This window comes from Pristis pectinata, chromosome 27 (assembly GCF_009764475.1).
Source record: "Pristis pectinata isolate sPriPec2 chromosome 27, sPriPec2.1.pri, whole genome shotgun sequence".
Lineage (NCBI taxonomy): Eukaryota > Metazoa > Chordata > Chondrichthyes > Rhinopristiformes > Pristidae > Pristis > Pristis pectinata.
Window position 1 is genome coordinate 791,490 of NC_067431.1, and position 18,612 is coordinate 810,101.

At 47.0% G+C, this 18,612-nt stretch overlaps 1 protein-coding gene across 1 annotated transcript in view; it reads left to right on the top strand.

The window, feature by feature from the left end:
* The window catches only part of acad8 (acyl-CoA dehydrogenase family, member 8), a 97,132-nt gene continuing 78,520 nt past the window's right edge, over positions 1–18,612 (top strand). Inside the window, exons 1-2 of the mRNA XM_052040047.1 lie at positions 1–19; positions 14,282–14,382. Of these exons, the coding sequence (XP_051896007.1) occupies positions 14,362–14,382 (21 nt within the window). The 5' untranslated portion in view covers positions 1–19; positions 14,282–14,361. The remainder of the gene's footprint in view (positions 20–14,281; positions 14,383–18,612) is intronic.

The window sequence follows — 18,612 nt, forward strand, 5'->3', positions numbered from 1 at the left end:
CTTCCATCACCTTCTCCAGGCAATATTGGTTTATTATTGTCACTTGTATCGAAATCCAGTGAAAAACTTGTTTTGCATACTGTCCGTACAGGTCAATTCATTACACAGTGCGTTGAGGTTGTGCAGGGTAAAAACCATAACAGAATACAGAGTAAAGTGTCACAGCTACAGAGGAAGTGCAGTGCAGGTGGACAATAAGGTGCAAGGTCGAATAAGGTAGATCGTGAGGTCAGAGTCCATCTCATCGTCTAATAGAACAGTTCACTAGTCTTATCACAGTGGGATAGAAGCTGTCCTTGAGCCTGGTGGTACGTGTCCTCAGGCTCCTGTATCTTCTGCCTGATAGGAGAGAAGAGAGAATGACCCGGGTGGGTGGCGTCTTTGATTATGTTGGCTGCTTCACCAAGGCAGCGAGAGGTAAAGACTGAGTCCATGGAGTGGAGGCTGGTTTCCGTGACATATCGGTCCGGGAGCTATTGGAGCAGCAGGTCTCTCGCAGGTAGAGGCTGATTATTTAAACTGTTTTAGTGCAGGCTTTTCCCTTACGGGATCAGCCTGGGAGCCGTTTGAGCAGCATGTCTTTAGCAGGTAGGGGCTGATTATTTAAAACAGAGTGTTGGTTGGTTAGTGAGATTGAGTGAGTACTTGGGATAATCAACAGGGGTAACTGAAGAGGAGCGGCCAGCGTGTGAATGGCTCAGGGTAGGAGTGGAGCCAGAGACATGACCACTACAGCTTGTCCCCGGTAGGTCGTCCCCACCAACATTATCCAAAATAGTATGCTTATTGTTGATGGGAACGGCCACAGGGGTGCTCTGCTCTTTATGTCTGTACCCCTTCCCTTTCCTGACAGTCACCCAGCTACCTGCCTCCTGACTTTTAGGGGTGATTATCTCCCTGAAACTCCTGTCTATATCTGCATCTGCCTCACGAATGATCCGAAGTTCATCCAGCTCCAGCACATGAACTGGAGCGGGACTAACATACTTGTGGGTAGGTTTGCTAGTGCTGCTCCGGGGGGTTTAAACTAGATTTGCAGGGGGAGGGGAACCAGTGTGTTAGAACAGATAGTGAGCTGGAGGAGGAAAATGGTCATGCGAGGACTGCAGGTATAGACAAATCAAAGGTTTGTACGTGATAGAAATGTTCTAAGGTGCATCTATTTCAATGCAAGGACTATTGTAGGTAAGGCAGTTGAGTTTAGGGCATGGATTGGCATGTGGGATTACGACATTATTGCTATTAGTGAGACCTGGTTGCAGGAGGGGCAGGACTGGCAGCTTAATGTTCCGGGATTCCATTGTTTCAGACGTGATAGAGGGGGACGGATGAAAGGGGGAGGAGTGGCATTACTGGTCAGGGAAAATATCACAGCTGTGCGGAGAAAGGACGTCCCGGAGGGCTCGTCTACAGAGGCCACATGGGTGGAGCTGAGGAACAGGAAAGGTGTGGCCACACTAATAGGGTTGTATTATAGACTCCCAATAGTCAGAATTGGAGGAACAAATCTGTAGGGAGATAGCAGACTGATGTAAGAAACAGAAAGTTGTAATAGTAGGGGATTTTAACTTTCCACATATTGACTGGGACTCCCACACTGTGAAAGGGCTGGATTGCTTAGAATTTGTCAAATGTGTTCAGGAAAGTTTTCTAAATCAATATATAAAAGTACCAACGAGAGAGAATGCAACGAGAGAGAGAATCCTATTAGGGAACCAGACAGGTCAGGTGACAGAAGTATGTGTAGGTGAGCCATAATGTCATTAGTTTCAAGTTAATTATGGATAAGGATAGGTCTGGTCCTCGAGTTGAGGTTCTAAATTGGAGAAAGGCCAATTTTGTGGAAATGAGAAAGGATCTAGGAAAAGTGGATTGAGATAAGTTGTTTTCTGGCAAGGATGTGTTCAGTAAGTGGAAGGCCTTCAAAGGTGAAATTTTGAGAGTGCAGAGTTTGCATGTTCCTGCCAGGATTAAAGGCAAAGTTAACAAGCATAGGGAACCTTGGTTTTCAAAAGATATTGGTGCTTTGGTTAAGAAAAAGAGAGGTGTATAGCAGGTGTAAGCAACTAGGAACAAATGAGGTACTTGAAGAATATAGAAAATGTAAGAAAATACTAAAAAAGGAAATCAGGAAGGCAAAAAGATGACATGAGGCTGCTTTGGCAGATAATGTGAAGGTAAACCCGAAGGGTTTCTACAAGTATATGAAGAGTAAAAGGATAGTAAGGGACAAAATTGGTCCCCTAGAAGATCAGAGTGGCCATCTATGTGTGGACCCTCAGGAGATGGGGGAGATCTTAAACAGTTTTTTTTGCATCAGTATTTACTCAGGAAACTGGCAGCGTGGATATGGAAGGAAGGGAAACAAGCAGTAGGGTCATGGAACATATAGACATTAGAGGAGGAGGTGCTTGCTGCTTTACAGTGAATAAAGGTAGCTAAATCCCCCGGACCTGACAAGATATTTCCTTGGACCTTGAGAGAGACTAGTGTAGAAATTGCAGGGGCCCTGGCAGATATATTTAAAATGTCCTTAGTCACGGGTGCGGTGCCGGAGGGCTGGAGGGTAGCTCATATAGTTCCATTGTTTAAAAAAGGCTCTAAAAGTAAACCAGGTGATTACAGGCCAGTGAGCCTGACATCAGTAGTAGGTAAATTATTGGAAGGTGTTCTGAGGGATCGGATCTACAAGTATTTGGACAGCCAAGGGCTGATTAAGGATAGTCATCATGGCTTTGTGCGTGGTAGATCGTGTTTAACAAATCTTGTAGAGTTTTTTGAGGAGGTTACCAAGAAAGTAGATGAAGAAAAGGTGGTGGATGTTGTCTACATGGACTTTAGTAAAGCCTTTGACAAGGTCCCACATGGGAGGTTAGTTCAGAAGGTTCAGTCACAAGGTATCTGTGGAAAGGTTGTAAAATGGATTCGAAATTGGCTGTGTGGGAGAAGACAGAGTGGTAGTGGATGGTTGTTTCTCAGACTGGAGGCCTGTGACTAGTGGTGTGCCTCAGGGATCGGTGCTGGGGCCATTGTTGTTTGTTGTCTATATCAATGATCTAGATGATGATGTGGTAAAGTAGATCAGCAAGTTTGCTGATGACACTAAGATTGGAGGCGTAATTGACAGTGAGGAAGCATTTCAAAGCTTGCAGAGGGATCTGGACCAACTGGAAAAATGGTCCAGAAAATGGCAGATGGAATTTAATGCAGGCAAATGTGAGCTGTTGCATTTTGGAAGGACAAATCAAGGTAGGACATGCACAGTAAATGGTAGGGCACTGAGGAGTGCGGAGGAACAAAATTTCAGATACATAATTCCCTGAAAGTGGCGTCGCAGGTAGACAGGGTTGTAAAAAAAGGCTTTTGGCATCCTGGCATTCATAAATCAAAGTATTGCGTATAGGTGTTGGGATGTTATGGTGAGGTTGTATAAGTCATTGGTGAGGCCAAATTTGGAGTATTGTGTGCAGTTCTGGTCACCTAACTATAGGAAGGATATCAGTAAGATTGAAAGAGTGCAGAGGAGATTTACTAGAATGTTGCTGGGTCTTCAGAAGTTGAGTTACAGGGAAAGATTGAACAGGCGCGTAGAAGAATGAGGGGATATTTGATAGAGGTTTACAAAATTATGAGGGGCATAGACAGAGTTAATGCGAGTAGGCTCTTTCTACCTGGATTAGGAGAGATAAGTATGAGAGGACATGGCTTTAGGGTGAAAGGGGAAAAGTTTAGGGGGAACTTCTTTACTCAGAGAGTGGTGGGAGTGTGGAACGGGCTGCCATCTGATGTAGTAAATGCGGGCTTTAAGAATAAATTGGGTAGATACATGGACAGGAGAGGTCTGGAGGGTTATGGACTGGGTGCAGGTAAGTGGGACTAGCGGAATAACGTTTCGGCACAGACTAGAAGGGTCAAATGGCCTGTTTTCTGTGCTGTAGTGCTCTTATGGTTCTACATGCTGGGCTGTGTCCGCAACTGTCTGCAGTTTCTTGCGGTCCTGGGTAGAGCAGTTGCCGTACCAAGCTGTGATGCATCCAGATAGGATGCTTTCGATAGTGCATCAATAAAAATTGTTGAATGTCAAAGGGGACATGCCAAATTTATTTAGCCTCCTGAGGAAATAGAGGCACTGATGAGCTTTCTTGGCTGTGGCATCTGTGTGGTTGGACCAGGACAGGCTATTGGTGATGTTCACTCCTAGGAACTTGAAGCTCTCAACCCTCTTGACCTTAACACCATTGATGTAGACATGTGCATGTACACCATCTCCTTTCCTGAAGTCAATGACCAGCTCTTTTTGTTTTCCTGACATTGAGAGAAAGTTTGTCGTCATGACACAATGTCACTGAGCTCTCTATCTCCTTTTTTTGTGCACTGACTCATCATTATTTGAGATACGGCGTACTACGGTGGTATCATCTGCAAACTTGTAGGTGGAGTTAGAGCAGAAGCTGGCCACGCAGTCATGAGTATATAGGGAGTAGAGTAGAGGGGCTGAGGACGCAGCCTTGTGGGGCACCAGTGTTGAGAATAATCGTGCTAGAGGTGTTGCTGCCTATCGTCACTGATTGCGATCTGTTGGTCAGAAAGTAGGATCCAATTGCTGAGGAAGGTGTTGAGTCCCAGGTCTCAGAGTTTGGTGATGAGCTTGTTCCAGATTTCAGCCACCGGAGTGAAAAACAATCTTCCTCATATCCCTCTCAACCTACACTTTACCTCTTGGACACCTCTATTAAGGGAGAAATATTGTCTCTATCTATGCTTATAATTATAAATACCTCAGTCAGGTCCCCCTGAGCCGCCTCTGCTTCAAGGAAAACGAACCCAGCATATCCTGTCTCCCCTCGTAACTGAAAATCTCCATCCTTTGTAATATCATTGTGTTTCCTCTGCAGTGCAATCACAACCTTCCTACAATATGACGAGACCTGTATGCAGTACTCCAGCCATAGCTTAACCAATGATACATAAAGTTCCAAAATCTTCCTGCTCTTATTTGCACTGGCTAACAGAGACAAGTATGCTTTCTTGACTGTTTTATCTACCTGTGCTGTTGTTTTTAGACATGCTTGAACCTGTACACCAAGGTCCTTCTGTCCCCTCGTACTTCCAAGGTCACCTAGCCTTATTAGTCCTCCCAGAATGCATCACCTCGCATTCATCAGGATTAAATTCTATCTGCTATTGCTGTGCCTATTTTACTAACTCAGTAATATCATCGTGTAGTCTATTAGTATTAATCTCACTGTCAACAATACCACTAATTTTCATATCATCTGCAAACTTGCTAATCATACTTTTATGTTCGTATCCAGATTGTTAATATATTTAGCAAACAGCAAAGATCCCAGCACTGATTCTTGCAATACACCACTAGTCACAAGCATCCAATCACACATACAGCCCTCCATCACCTTCTCGCCTTTTGCCTGCTACACCAAGCCAATTTGGGATCCAGTTTGCCAACTTGCCCCTTATCCAATGGGCCAGTTTCCCATGTGGGTACTGGTCGAAGGCCTTGTTGAAGTCCATGAAGATGGCAATCAACCATGCTGTCATATTCAACATGCTTTATTTCCTCTTGGAAACAGTACAGATTTCCAGCATCTGCTGCTTGTGATTTTGATTTCTATGCTCACTATCTTTGATTATTGTCTTTGTATTACCTGGCTTTGAATTGCAGGGAGTCATAGTTACTGTATACTGCACAGGATCAGGCCCTTTGGCTCAACTTGTCCATGCCAACCAAGATGCCCATCTGCGCTAGTCCCATCTGCTTGCGTGTGGCCCATCTCCCTCTAAACCTTTCCTATCCATGTACCTGTCCAAGTGTCTTTTAAATATTGTTAATGAACATGGCTCAACCACTTCCTGTGGCGACACATTCCATAGAGGGACCACTCTCTGGATGAAAAAGGTTGCCACTTGCTACCGCGGAATAAAACAAGACTCTACTCGGAGGATTGCCAAACAGAACTGGTTTTTTTCCCGCCTTGTGCGGGCCCTTTAAGGGAGAAAAACTCCCGCCCAAAAAACCGGCAATGACGTAAGTCCTACGTCATCAGGACTTCCGCGCGCGGGTTCTCCCCGTCGCTCGGAAAGACGAGGCCCGCCGCCATCTTGGGCCTCGTCGCTCCGACACCGCGCGACCCGACTGCCGAGCCGGTTCGCCCGACTAGACGGTGAGTCGCCACACAACCCCCCCAGAACCGGCGAGACAGTCCCCAAGGTCCGTGGGCTGTGCCAGCTGCCGCTTAGGGGGGCGGCCTCTGCGTCGTGGCGTGGCACCTCGACAGGCTGTTGCAGATCCAAATGGGCCGGTTTGAGGCGGTCCGCCGTGAAAACCTGTTCCCTGCCTCCTCCAAAATAAAAGTGGATCCGTTATTCCGTATGACTCGGAACGGTCCTCATATGGTCGTTGCAATGGCGCCCGAGGTGTGCCCCTGCGAACGAAAAAACTTACAGTCACGTAGTCCTTGGGCTGGCAGGATGGGGCTTTGACCATGCCACTGAGGTGGGAATCGGGGCCAAGGCGCCGAGCTTTCTCGCGCAGTCTTTGTAGAACTGTGGGGGTTTGTTCCCCTTGGTCCTGAAGGGCAGGTATGAAATCCCCGGGGACAACTAGTGGCGCCCCGTATACAAAGCTCAGCTGACGAAGTGCGGAGGTCGTCTTTTGGGGGCAGTGCGTATGCCGAGCAGGACCCAAGGCAGCTCGTCAACCCAGTTAGGACCCTTCAGGCGGGCCATCAAGGCGCGATTTTAGATGGCGGTGGAAATGGTCGTTCCACCAACCCGTTTGATTGAGGATGGTAGGCAGTGTTGGTGTGCAGCTGCGTCCCTAGCAGGTTCGCTAATGCAGCCCAGAGACTGGAAGTGAATTGGGTGCCTCTGGCTGAAGTGATGTGGGCCGGAACGCCCAAAACGTGAGACCCAAGTTGTGAGCAGCGCTCGGGCGCAGAATCAGTGGTGATGTCACTCAGGGGGTTGCCTCAGGCCACCTCGTGAACCAGGTCCACAATGGTAAGGAGGTACCGGGCTCCTCTTGAAACGGCAGAGGGGCCCACAGAGGTCGACGTGTATGTGGTCGAACCTCCTACGGTAGGCTCGAACTGCTGTGGTGGGACCTTGGTGTGTCGCTGGATTTTTTGACGTCTGGCAGTGCAGACAAGTCCTGGCCAGGTCACTGACCTGTTTGCGCAGGCCATGCCAGACAAACTTTGCTGGCGACCAGTCGGACAGTAGATCTGATGGATGGGTGCGCCAACCCATGTACCGAGTCAAAAACGCGGTCTCCGCCAGGCTGCAGGGACATAGGGCGGGGCTGACCAGTCGCAACGTCGCAAAGTAGGGTCCGCTGACCTGGACCCAACCAAGAAATCTCGGAGCTGCAGACCCGAGACTGCGGTTCTGTAGCTGGGCAGTTCGTCGTCGGCTTGCTGTGCGTCAGCCAGGGCCGTGTAGTCGACACCCAAGATAGGTTGTGGATGGTTGGTCTGGAAAGTGCATCAGCAACGACATTATCCTTTTCCGAGGACATGTTGGATGTCAGTTGTGAACTCGGAAATGTAGGATAAATGTCTCTGCTGACGAAGCTGACCAGGGATCGGAGACTTTGGAGAAGGCAAAGGACAGAGGCTTATGATCGGTGAAAGGCCTGCCTTCTAGAAAGTATCGGAAATGCCGGACCGCCAGATACAGCTGCTAGAAGTTTCCCGATCAAAAGCGCTGTACTTCAGTTCGGGCGGTCTAAGGTGTTTGCTGAAAAATGCCAAGGGTTGGCCAGCGGCCTTCGAGTAGTGTTCCAGTACCCCACCCACCGCGGTGTTGGACGCGTCTACAGTGAGGGCAGTCGGGACGTCAGTCATAGGGCTTTTGTACCAGCATCGTGGCGGTCTGCCAGGGCGTCTGGCCTTAACGAAAGCTAAGCCGCAGCCTCGTCAGTCCAGGTGATGTCCTGCCCCTACCGCCAGCAGCGAGAAACAGAGGGCGCATGATCCGGGCTGCTGCAGGAGAAACGATGGTAAAGTTGACCATCCCCAAGGAATTCTGTAGGCCTTTGACTGTGTCGGGGCGGGCAAAATGGCGGATAGCATCACCCTTGGCGGGTAGGGGTGTTGCCCCGTCGCTGGTGATTTGTGGCCGAGGAAATCGATAGAGTCAAGGTCGAATTGGCACTTGGACGGTTAATCGTGAGGCCGAAATCGCGGGAGGCGGGAATACAGCTGGCGGAGGTGGGAAAGGTGTTCCTGGCGGTTACGGCTGGCGATCAGTATGTCGTCCAAGTAAATGAACACGAAGTCCAGGTCTCGGCCCTACCGCGTCCATCAGCCGCTGGAAGGTCTGCGCGGCGTTCTTAAGGGCCGAACGGCATCCGAAGGAATTCAAACAGGCCGAATGGGGTGATAATCGCAGTTTTGGGGACGTCTCATCCGGATGGACCGGGATTTGGTGGTATCCCTAACGAGGTCCACTTTGGAAAAGATGCGGGCCCCGTGTAAGTTCGCTGCGAAGTCCTGGATGTGAGGGATGGGATAGCGGTCCGGGGTGGTGGCGTCATTCAGCCTGCGGTAGTCGCCGCAGGGCCTCCACCTCCGGTGGCTTGGGGACCATGTGCAGGGGGGAGGCCCAGGGGCTGTCTGACCTGCGAACAATCCCCAGCTCCTCCATGTGACGGAACTCTTCCTTTGCCAGGCGGAGCTTGTCTGGAGGTAATCGTCGTGCTCGGGCATGAAGGGGTGGCCCTGTGGTAATGATGTGGTGTCGTACCCATGTGTGGGCCGAGAATTTGTAAACGAAGGTGCCAAAATCGATGGGAATTCGGCTAGGAGCTTGGCGAAATCGTCGCCAGAAAGGGTAATGGAGTCCAGGCGCGGGGCTGGTGGGCTGATTTCTCCCAGGGGATAGGTCCGGAGAGTGCTAGAGTGGACTAACCGCTTCCTTCGCAGGTCGACTAACAGGTTGTGGGCCCGAAGGAAATCGGCGCCTAGGAGTGGTCGGGCGACGGTGGCAAGGGTAAAGGTCCAGGTAAAACGGCTGCCGCCAAAGTGTAATTGAAGCGTACGGGTGCCAAAAGACCGTATCGTTGTACCGTTGGCGGCATTGAGTAGGGACCTGGTGGCCTGTCACGAGTGTCGCGGCCTGTCGGGGGCAAAATACTGACCTCCGCTCCAGTATCAACGAGGAAATGCCGTCCAGATTCTTGTCCTGAACGAAGAGGAGGTTCTGTCGGCGGCCAGCCGCCGTAGCCATCAGCGGCGGCTGGCCCTGGCGTTTCCCTGACTTGCAGGGTGGGCGGCATCGACGGGCCTCCGCACCCCACCTCTGATGGTAGAAGCACAGCTGGTCACCCGTGTCGTCGTCTGCGTTCCTGGGGCGTGGCTGCTCGGTTGCTGGGGCCGGGCGAGGCAGGCGTTGGGCTCGCGGCCTGGTGATTTGACTGACGGACGAAACGTTCTCGCGCTTGGCCCTCCACAGGACATCTGCCCAGGCGGCCACCTCACGGGGGTTGCTGAAGTCGGCATCAGCTAACAACAAGTGGATGTCATCGGGGAGCTGTTCGAGGAAGGCCTGTTCGAACATCAGGCATGGCTTGTGTCCCTCGGCCAATGCCAGCATCTCATTCATTAGGGCGGATGGGGATCTGTCCCCCAGGCCATCCAGATGAAGCAGGCGGGCGGCGCGCTCACGACGGGAGAGGCCGAAGGTCGGATCAAAAGATCTTTGAAAGCTGGGTACTTATCTTCCTCGGAGGCGACTGGATGAAGTCTCCAACCTGGGCGGCTGTCCTGGTCCAGAGAGCTAACCACATGGTAGTACTTCGTGGAGTCGGAGGTGATCTGCCGAAGGTGGAATTGCGCTTCAGCCTGGTCAAACCAGACGCTGGGCCGAAGTGTCCAAAAGGTGGGCAGCTTGAGGGCCACTGCGTTGGCTGCTGCGCTGTCGTCCATTTCGACACTCAGTTTTGTATAAAATTCCTCCCCTTTCACCTTAAACTTGGGCCCTCTAGTTCTCGATTTCCCAGGGAAAAGACTATGACTACCTGTGACGCCACTGTTGGGGAACCATGTCCTTACACTCCTAGGTCCTTCTGTTCTATAACAATAATTAATGATGCATTGGATAATGTTCTTAGGGATAGGATTTATGAGCATTTGGAATAGCATAGCCTAATTAGGGACAGTCAGCATGGCTTTGTGCGGGGCAGATCATGTCTTATTGACTTGATTGAGTGTTTTGAGGAGGTGATGAAGGTGGAGCAGTGGTTTTTAGTAAGGCGTTTGACAAGGTCCCTCATAGTAGGCATATCCAGAAGTTAAGAAGCATCAGATCTTGGCAGTTTGGATTCAGAATTGGCTTGCCCACAGAAGACGGAGGGTGGTGTTCAATGGGACTCATTCTGGCTGGAGGTCAGTGATTACTGGTGTTCCACAGGGATCTGTACTGGGACCTCTGTTGTTTGTAATGACTTGTATGAAAATATGGATGGGTGGGTTAGTAAGTTTGCAGATGATAGAAAGATTGGTGGCATTGTGGATAACGTAGAAGATTGCCAAAGGATACAGTGGAATTTAGGTCAGTTGCAGATATGGATGGAGAAATGACAGAGTTTAATCCATCAAAGTGCGAGGTGTTGCACTTTGGGAAATCAAATTTAAAGGGACAGTACACTGTTAATTGCAAGACCCTTAGCAGTGCTGATGTACAGAGGAGTCCAAGTTCATAGCTCCCAATGTGGCTGCACTGGTTGACAAAGTGGTAAAGATGATGTATGGCATGCTTGCCTTTACTAGTCAAGGTACTGAGATCAAGAGTCAGGAAGTTATGTTACTGCTTTATAAAACTCTGGTTAGGCCACGTGGAGTATTGCATTCAATTCTGGTCACCCTGTTATAGGAAGGATGTGGAGACTTTGGTGAGGGTGCAGAAGAGGTTTACCAGGATGTTGCCTGGATTAGAAGGTAAGTGCTGTAAGGATAAGTTGGACAAACTTGGGTTGTTTTCTCTGGAGCAGCGGAGGCTAAGGGGAGACCTGATAGAAATTCATAAGATTATCAGAGGCATAGATAAAGTGGACAGCTGCTTTTTTTCCCCAGAGACAAAATGTCTAATACTGGAGGACAGGCATTTAAGATGAGGGGGACAGATTCAAAGGAGCTGTGCGGGGCAAGTCTTTTTACACAGAGTGGTGGGTGCCTGGAATGTACTGCCAAGGGTGGTGGTGGAGGTAGATATGATAGAGGCATTTCAGAGGCTCTTAGGCACATGGATGTGCAGAGAATAGAGGGATATGGACATTGTGTAGGTAGAAGGGATTAATTTAGTTAGGCGTTTAATTAGTTTGGCACCACATGGTGGCTGAAGGGCCTGTTCCTGTGCTGTACTGTTCTATGTTCTAAAATGGATAATCTCTCTCAACATATTGAAAACTATATGACAGAACTTTAAGCTAATGACATCAGTTAGAATGTGCTCTCCTACACTCCGGTGGCAATTTTTGACTCATTGGCAAATGTGGCTCTTCATGCTATTGAGAAATTTTCAATGGTTTCTTTGACCTTTTCTTGGCTTTGAATATCGAGGCATGGAATATAACAGCAAGGAAGACATAAAGCACTGATTGGTCTACAACAGGTGGAGGTGTTTGGGTCCATGTATTAGGAAGGGTGGCAAGTGAGGACTTCAATGGTATCAGGAATTCCTATAATGAGAAGATGGCTCATTGGGTCCATGCTTTTTAATTTGTTTTTATTTATTCATTTTTGGGATGTGGGCATTGTTGGCAGACAGTCATCAGCTACCCATGAGAAGGTGGTAATCGTCGCCTTCATCTGCTGCAGTCCTTCTGATGAAGGTACTCCCACAGTTCACTTGCATAGTGAGGTTAGTGTTGGACTCAGCAGTGATGAAGAAAGTGCTGTACTTCCAAATCGGGACAGTAGAACAACTAGTACAGCTGTTGCCTCACAGCTTCTGTGACCTGGGTTTAATCCTGGCCTCCAGTATGTGTGGAGTTTGCACATTCTCCTTGTGATTGCATGGGTTTCCTCCGCGTTCTTCCCACATCCCAAAAATGTACAGGTAGGTTAATTGGCCACTGATTTGTTCCAAATGGGTACATGAGCAGCAGAATCTGGGGAGTTGGTAGGAATATGTGAAGAATACCTTACAGGGAAAATTAGTGGGGAATGGGATTGTTCTATGAGCAGGTTTCGACTCAATGGGTTGAAATGGCCTCCTGTGTCATAAGGAAATAAGTATGATGCAGAACTTGCAGGGAAACATACAGGTGGTGGTGATCCCTGGCTGCTGCTCTTGTACTTGAAGATAGAGGTCAGGTTTGGCGGGTGCTGCCGGAGCTAATGCACTGGTAGCAGTGTGTGCTGATGGTGAAGGGAATGTTTTCGTGATGAATGGGGGAGCCAAACAAGGTTTGTCCAGGATGGTGTCAAGCTTCTTGAGTGTTGTTGATGCTGCACTTAATCATGCAAGTAGCTCCTGACTTGTGGTCTGTGGAAAGGCTCGAGATGTCAGGAAGTTAGTCACTTGCTACAGGTTGTCAAACCTGTGACCAGACCTTGTAGCCACGGCACTTGTGTAACTAGTCCAGTTGTGTTTCTGGTCAGTGGTGATCCACAAGATATTGATGATAGAGGAATCAGTGATCCCATTGAATATCAAGATTAGGCATCTTAACATTCTCTTGTGGACATTGCTTGGCACTGTTGTGTCTCAAACATTACTCACAAGCTATTTCCCATGTCTAGGTGTTGTCCTAGGGTTGTTGTATGTAGGCATTGACTGGGATCTGAGGAGCTGTAAATGGAATTGAATATTACATAATCATTGGTGAACAATCAGCTTCTGACCTTGTGATGGGAGGGAGAACACTGAAGTCAGGGCTTGGGACACTGAGGAACTCCTGTACTGATGTCCTGAGGCTTGGTTGGTTGACATCCAACAACCACTCCATCCTCCTTCATGCAAGGTATCACTCCAATTCTTGATGCCCATTGACTTCAGTTTTCCCAGGGCTCTTTGATGGCACGTGGTCAAATGTTGCCTTGATGTCAAGGGCATCTCACCATGTTTGGACCAAGGTTATAATGGGTCTGGAACTAAAGGGTCCCAGTGAGTTCAAACTGGGAATGGGTGAGCGGGTTATTGGAGAGTATGTGCTGTTTGGAATTGGAGATTGGTTATTGGAGAGTATGTGCAAGAATGGAATTATAAGGCAGTTGTGAAAAGGGTGTGCTATTTGTGAACAATTATTTGGATAATTTTTTACATTGTTGATAGATGCCAGTTCTGTAATTGTATTGCAAAAACTTGGTTAGTGGTGCATTTAATTCTGGTATGTAGGTCAACAGTACCACATTTGGGATGTTGTCTGGTCCAAGTACCCCTAGTGGTTTCTTGGATGTTATTCACAGTGAAGCAATTAATCTGAAGACTGACTTTTGTGAAGGCAAGGAGTGAAGATGATCAACTGTTTATCACCTCAAACTAACGTGATTCAGCCTTGCCTTTAGGATTCCCATGCTGGTCCTCACCAATGTTAAGAGTAGGGATATCCTTGAAGCTGTTTCACCATGCAACACCGTTTGTAGCTAGGTGTGGTAAGACTATTGAATCCAATCTGATTTGTTGATTGTAGGATTTCTTTTGGATAGCACAAATGTCCTGTGTTCTAGCTTTAGTAGGTTGATACCTCATTTTTAGATATTATCCGCCTTTGATTGTGCCTTGAGTTGATTGTCTGCCTTATGTAAGGGCAGAATAAGGTATATGTCAGCTCATAAGGTTACAGATTATGATGATGGTCCACATACCTTCATTGATTCCCAAGGATGAGATTTTCAATTGTCGAAGAAGTGAAAAGCTGTTTTAGTCTTTCCTTAGCAAGGAAGAATGAGAGATTTGGGAGAAACGTTCAAAATTGAGTAGGCTTTAAGAACAAAATAAAAATAAAACTGTTTGCAGTTACAGAAGAGTTGATACTGACAGGGCACCAATTTAAGATAACTTGCAGAAGAACATGTGCGATGCAAATATTTTTTACGTAGACAAGTTGTAGCATCTTCAAAGCACTACTTGAAAGGGGGAGTTGAAACAGATTCAAAGTAATTGGGTAAATGGTTGCAGAGTCATGTGGTAAGTGCAGGGAAACTATAATTAAACACCTGTTTAACAAACTGGTGCAGATGTGATGGACTGAATGTCCTCCAGTGCTGCAGGATTCTGTATCATAGGCAGTTGCTTTACTTGCATTTTTCTTCGGCAGCATCTACAGCACTCTCAGATGACCAGAAGGAGTTCCAGAAAGTTGCCTATGGATTTGCTGTGAATGAATTGGCGCCACACATGACGGAGTGGGATCAGAAGGTAAAGTCATTTTCGTTTATATTTTCTCATAACGTAGGAAAGGTCCATCCAGCTGATTGAATCTGTAGCAGCTCTTGCAATCCCATCGGTCTTATTCCTCCACCTTTTCTTCACATATCCAACAACTCCCTCAGATTCTCCCGCCACCCACCTACGCGGGCGACTTGCAGCACATGATATCAGAGAATGTGTGAACTCCGCATAGAGCTGTGACAGCAATCGCTGGCAGGAGGTGGGAATTAGGACACTCATGGGAGAAGTGGGCTCTATGAGTAACTCCATTCCCAAAGATGGTGAAGCCTCTCGCACAAGTATCTAGGCAAGTAGGATTAAGAAGAGAATCCCAAGGCATTCTATATTCTCGAGGATAAAGGAGAGAATGTGTGGTTGGAGGTGGAGGATGTGAGCGAGGTCCTAAGTGAGTTCTTTGTGTTAGTATTCACCAAGGAGAGGACATGGAGGATAGTGAGATCAGTGTGGAGCGTGCTATTACGCTCAGGCATTTTGAGGTTAAGAAAGAGGTAGTGTTGGGTCTCTAGAAGAACATTAAGGTGAATAAGTCCCCAGTGCCTGATGGGATATACCCGAGGTTATTGAGAAAGGCAAGAGATGAGATTGCTGGGGCCTTGACCAAGATCTTTGTGTCCTCTAAGTAGATTTTATCTACATGGATTTTAGTAAGGCATTCAACAGGGTCCCTCAGGGTACAATTCTGTTTACCCCATTATAGAAACGATGTGAAGGCTTTGGAGAGGGTGCAGAAAAGGTTTGTCAAGATGCTGCCTAGATTAGAGGGCAGGTGCTATAAGGAGAGGTTGGACAAACTAAGGTTGTTTTCTCTGGAGTGGCAGAGGCTGAGGGGAGACCTGATGGAAGTTAATAAGATTATGAGAAGCATAGATAGAGTAGACAGCTGGTATCTTTTTCCCAGGGTCAAAATATCTAATACCAGAGGGCATACATTTAAGGTGAGAAGGGGTAAGTTCAAAGGAGATATGCAGGGCAAGTTTTTTTTACACGGTGGTGGGTGCCTGAAATGTGCTGCCTGGGGTGGTGGCAGAGACACATACAGTAGAGGTGTTTAAGAGGCTCTCAGATAGGCACATGAATGTGCAGAGAATGGAGGGATATGGACCTTGTGTAAGCAGATTGGTGTAATTAGACATCATTAGCTTAATTAGTTCGGCACAGTGTCATGGGCCAAAGGGTCTGTTCCTGTACTGTACTGTTTCATGTTCTTTAATCTAGGTGTGACCTTGTATGGTGGAGGGTTTTTCATCTTTATTCCCATTGCCTCTCATTGACTTCAATTTTGCCAGGTCTCCTAATGCTAAAAGACTGCAATGAAGCAACACACAAAAAACTGGAGGAACTTAGCAGGACAGGCAGCGTTTAGGGAGGGAAATGGACAGTCGACATTTCAGGTCGAGAATTCCTTCAGCTTTTTGTGTGTTGCTTCTAATGCTGCATTTGGATATGTGTTGTGATATGGGCAAAGCAGCCTGCTTGATTATTGCCTATCACAACCCCAAACGTTCAGTCCCTCCACCACTGGATCCGTGATGGCTGCAACTTGTACCACTGCAACGATAGTCTAGGTTGCCCTACAACATCTACCACCAGTGCTGTCCTAACCTGGAAGTACACTGCTGCTTCCCTGGTCATTGGGTCTAAATCCTGTAAGTGCCCTCACAAAAGGCAGGAGTGATTCAAGAAGAGGGCTAACCACTCATAACTCAAGAACATTGGACATTACTGTAAACTGTTTCTTATCTGACACATTATCCCCTGTTCTACCACCTTCCATTCACCTTTGGTTCTTTCTCTGGCTTTTTTCACCTTGTCATAACTGTTCAATCTCTGCTTGCTGAATGGCCAGTGCAGGTTTACTTGCTCTCGCTGTACCCAGACAGCTTCCTTTACTCCTGAAAAGAATACTTTCTTGCACTTCGCTATCCACCTCCTTCTGTAATTTACTGCATTGATGTTGTAGTTTACCTGTTTTAGATTCTATGCATCTGTACCTTGCTTCCAGTCTTTTTCCTTTCCTCCTCGCTTTCTAATCCCTAACCATTCTCGTCAAACTTTATGTTGCTGCCTCATTCTCCGGCAGCTCTATGCCTTTATCCTTTAGCATCTATATCCTGCAACATTTTATTCTTCCCCTAGTGTTAGTGCACTAACAGCAGTGTTCCCTGTCTACACTTGAACAACCACACAGATTTTATCCACTTTTGATTTTTTTTTTTCCCCCTTGGCCATGGGAGTTTTTTTCTCATTTCTCAGCCTCTTTAACAGGGTCAGACACAGTTGCAGTGATCTATTCCCCTTTCAGTGATAATTTCTTCCCCAAATGCTGCTCCGTCTTATTTTCTGCTCCTACTCGAGGGCAGTTAGGGACAGATGGTAGTGCAGGCCTTGCCATTGATGCCTAGATGTTGAAAAATAAATGTGTAAAAGGAAACATTCTACAAATCTGGTGGATTTGAAGTTCCAGTTAAGTCCTGATGAGCATCCAACAGAAACTGCTCCTGTATTTATAGATCAATGCGATAAGCTCATTGTATACCTGACGGCTGTGACTTTACACCCTCTCCCCTTTTAGTTCTGAGACAAGTACAATGTGCGACGACAACTTAGGCAGACTGTTGGTATCAAGGATGACTGCTCCAATTTTTGTGGCTAATGAACACGTGGGAACCTCAAACTCTGCCACAGCTGCTGTTTGTGCAAAATCTTCCAAATGCTTGGCAAAGTAGGCAAGCCAATGTCCATGTTCTTAATCAAGCATATATTGAGGTTCTAATTATTCTGAACTAGTGCAGATGGGTGGGCAATGTTACCCATAGAAACAGGCCTTTTAACCCACCACGTCCATGAAGACTATCAAGAACCCATTTTCCAGCATTTGGCTGTGGATTTTTGTGTTTTGCCAATTCATGTGCTTATCTACATACTTAAATGTTGTGAGAGTTCCTGCCTCTCAGATTCCACAGGTCCACTCTAAACTTCATATCCCTTGCCATAAATTTTGGCTCTCTGGCTTTAGACACCTCTACTGTGGAGAAAAGTTTCCTGCTATCTCTTCTACCCCTTAATAATTTTGTATACCTCTAACATGTCTCTCCTCAGTCTCCTTTGCTCCAAGGAAACCAAACCCAGCCTATCTAGTCTCTCCTCATAGTGCTGATTCCCATCCTGATGAATCTCCTCCGTACACTCTCCAGTGTAATCATGTCCTTCCTTTAGTGTGACAACCAAAACTGCACCCAATACTCTAGCTGAAGACTTACCAATGTTTTACATAGTTGTATCATAACCTCCAGGCTCTTGTGTTCTGTGCCCCAGCTAATGAAGGCAAGTATTCTGTACATCATCTTAATAACTGCTGCCTTCAGAGATCCTTGGACTTGATCACAAAGGTTCCTCAGTACTCTGTAGGGACCAAATCAAGCACTCTGCATTAAGCTGCAGTATAGTAAGGTCCTGTCATGAGACAGCGAGCCTTATCAGAATCCCTGGCTTGTGACTGCTTGAAATGGCATAGGAGCTCCTTGGAAGGTGCTCAGCACATAGTCTCTGCATTGAGAGCACATGGAAGCCACAGAGAAGGCGAGGATATTAATTTTTACCCCAAGGAAACTTTTGAAACCAAATTGGCATTGGGGAACCAAGTTAACATTTTCTCTATCTTTTTGGAAATCTCTGCTATGTCAGACAATGTAGAATGCTTGTTTTGGGAGTCTTGTGTCAAGTATGTGGGCAATGAATAGTAGGATTCTAGGGAGAAATTTTGTCAGAATTTGCAGATCCAGAAAGTATTGGAGCTTTCTTCCACCTCAAAACCCAAAGGACTGACTAAGAAGGGGGAATTCAAGAAATTCATCCATGTAGCAATTTCCATTTTGTTACCTTGGAGACTGAGGGTAGAAAGGTTTGTGACTCTAGTGCAGTCTTTCATTCAGCATAGTACAGTCAGACGGCAAGTGTGGGGGCTGGCAGAAGGAAAGAACTTGTAATGCTGATTGGTTTTGAAATTACAGGTTTAAATAACTTTGTTTTGTGATGTTCACCCAAAACGAGCATTAAATTTAAGGAGGAAGTTAACCTCTGATCCAGGGATTTTTATGTTTTGATTATTTTTTTTGAAAGTACAAGTAGATCGATTTTGGTCATTTTACATGTTGATGTCTTCTGAAATCTTAAGACAAGTGCTTGTGGAAATTCCAA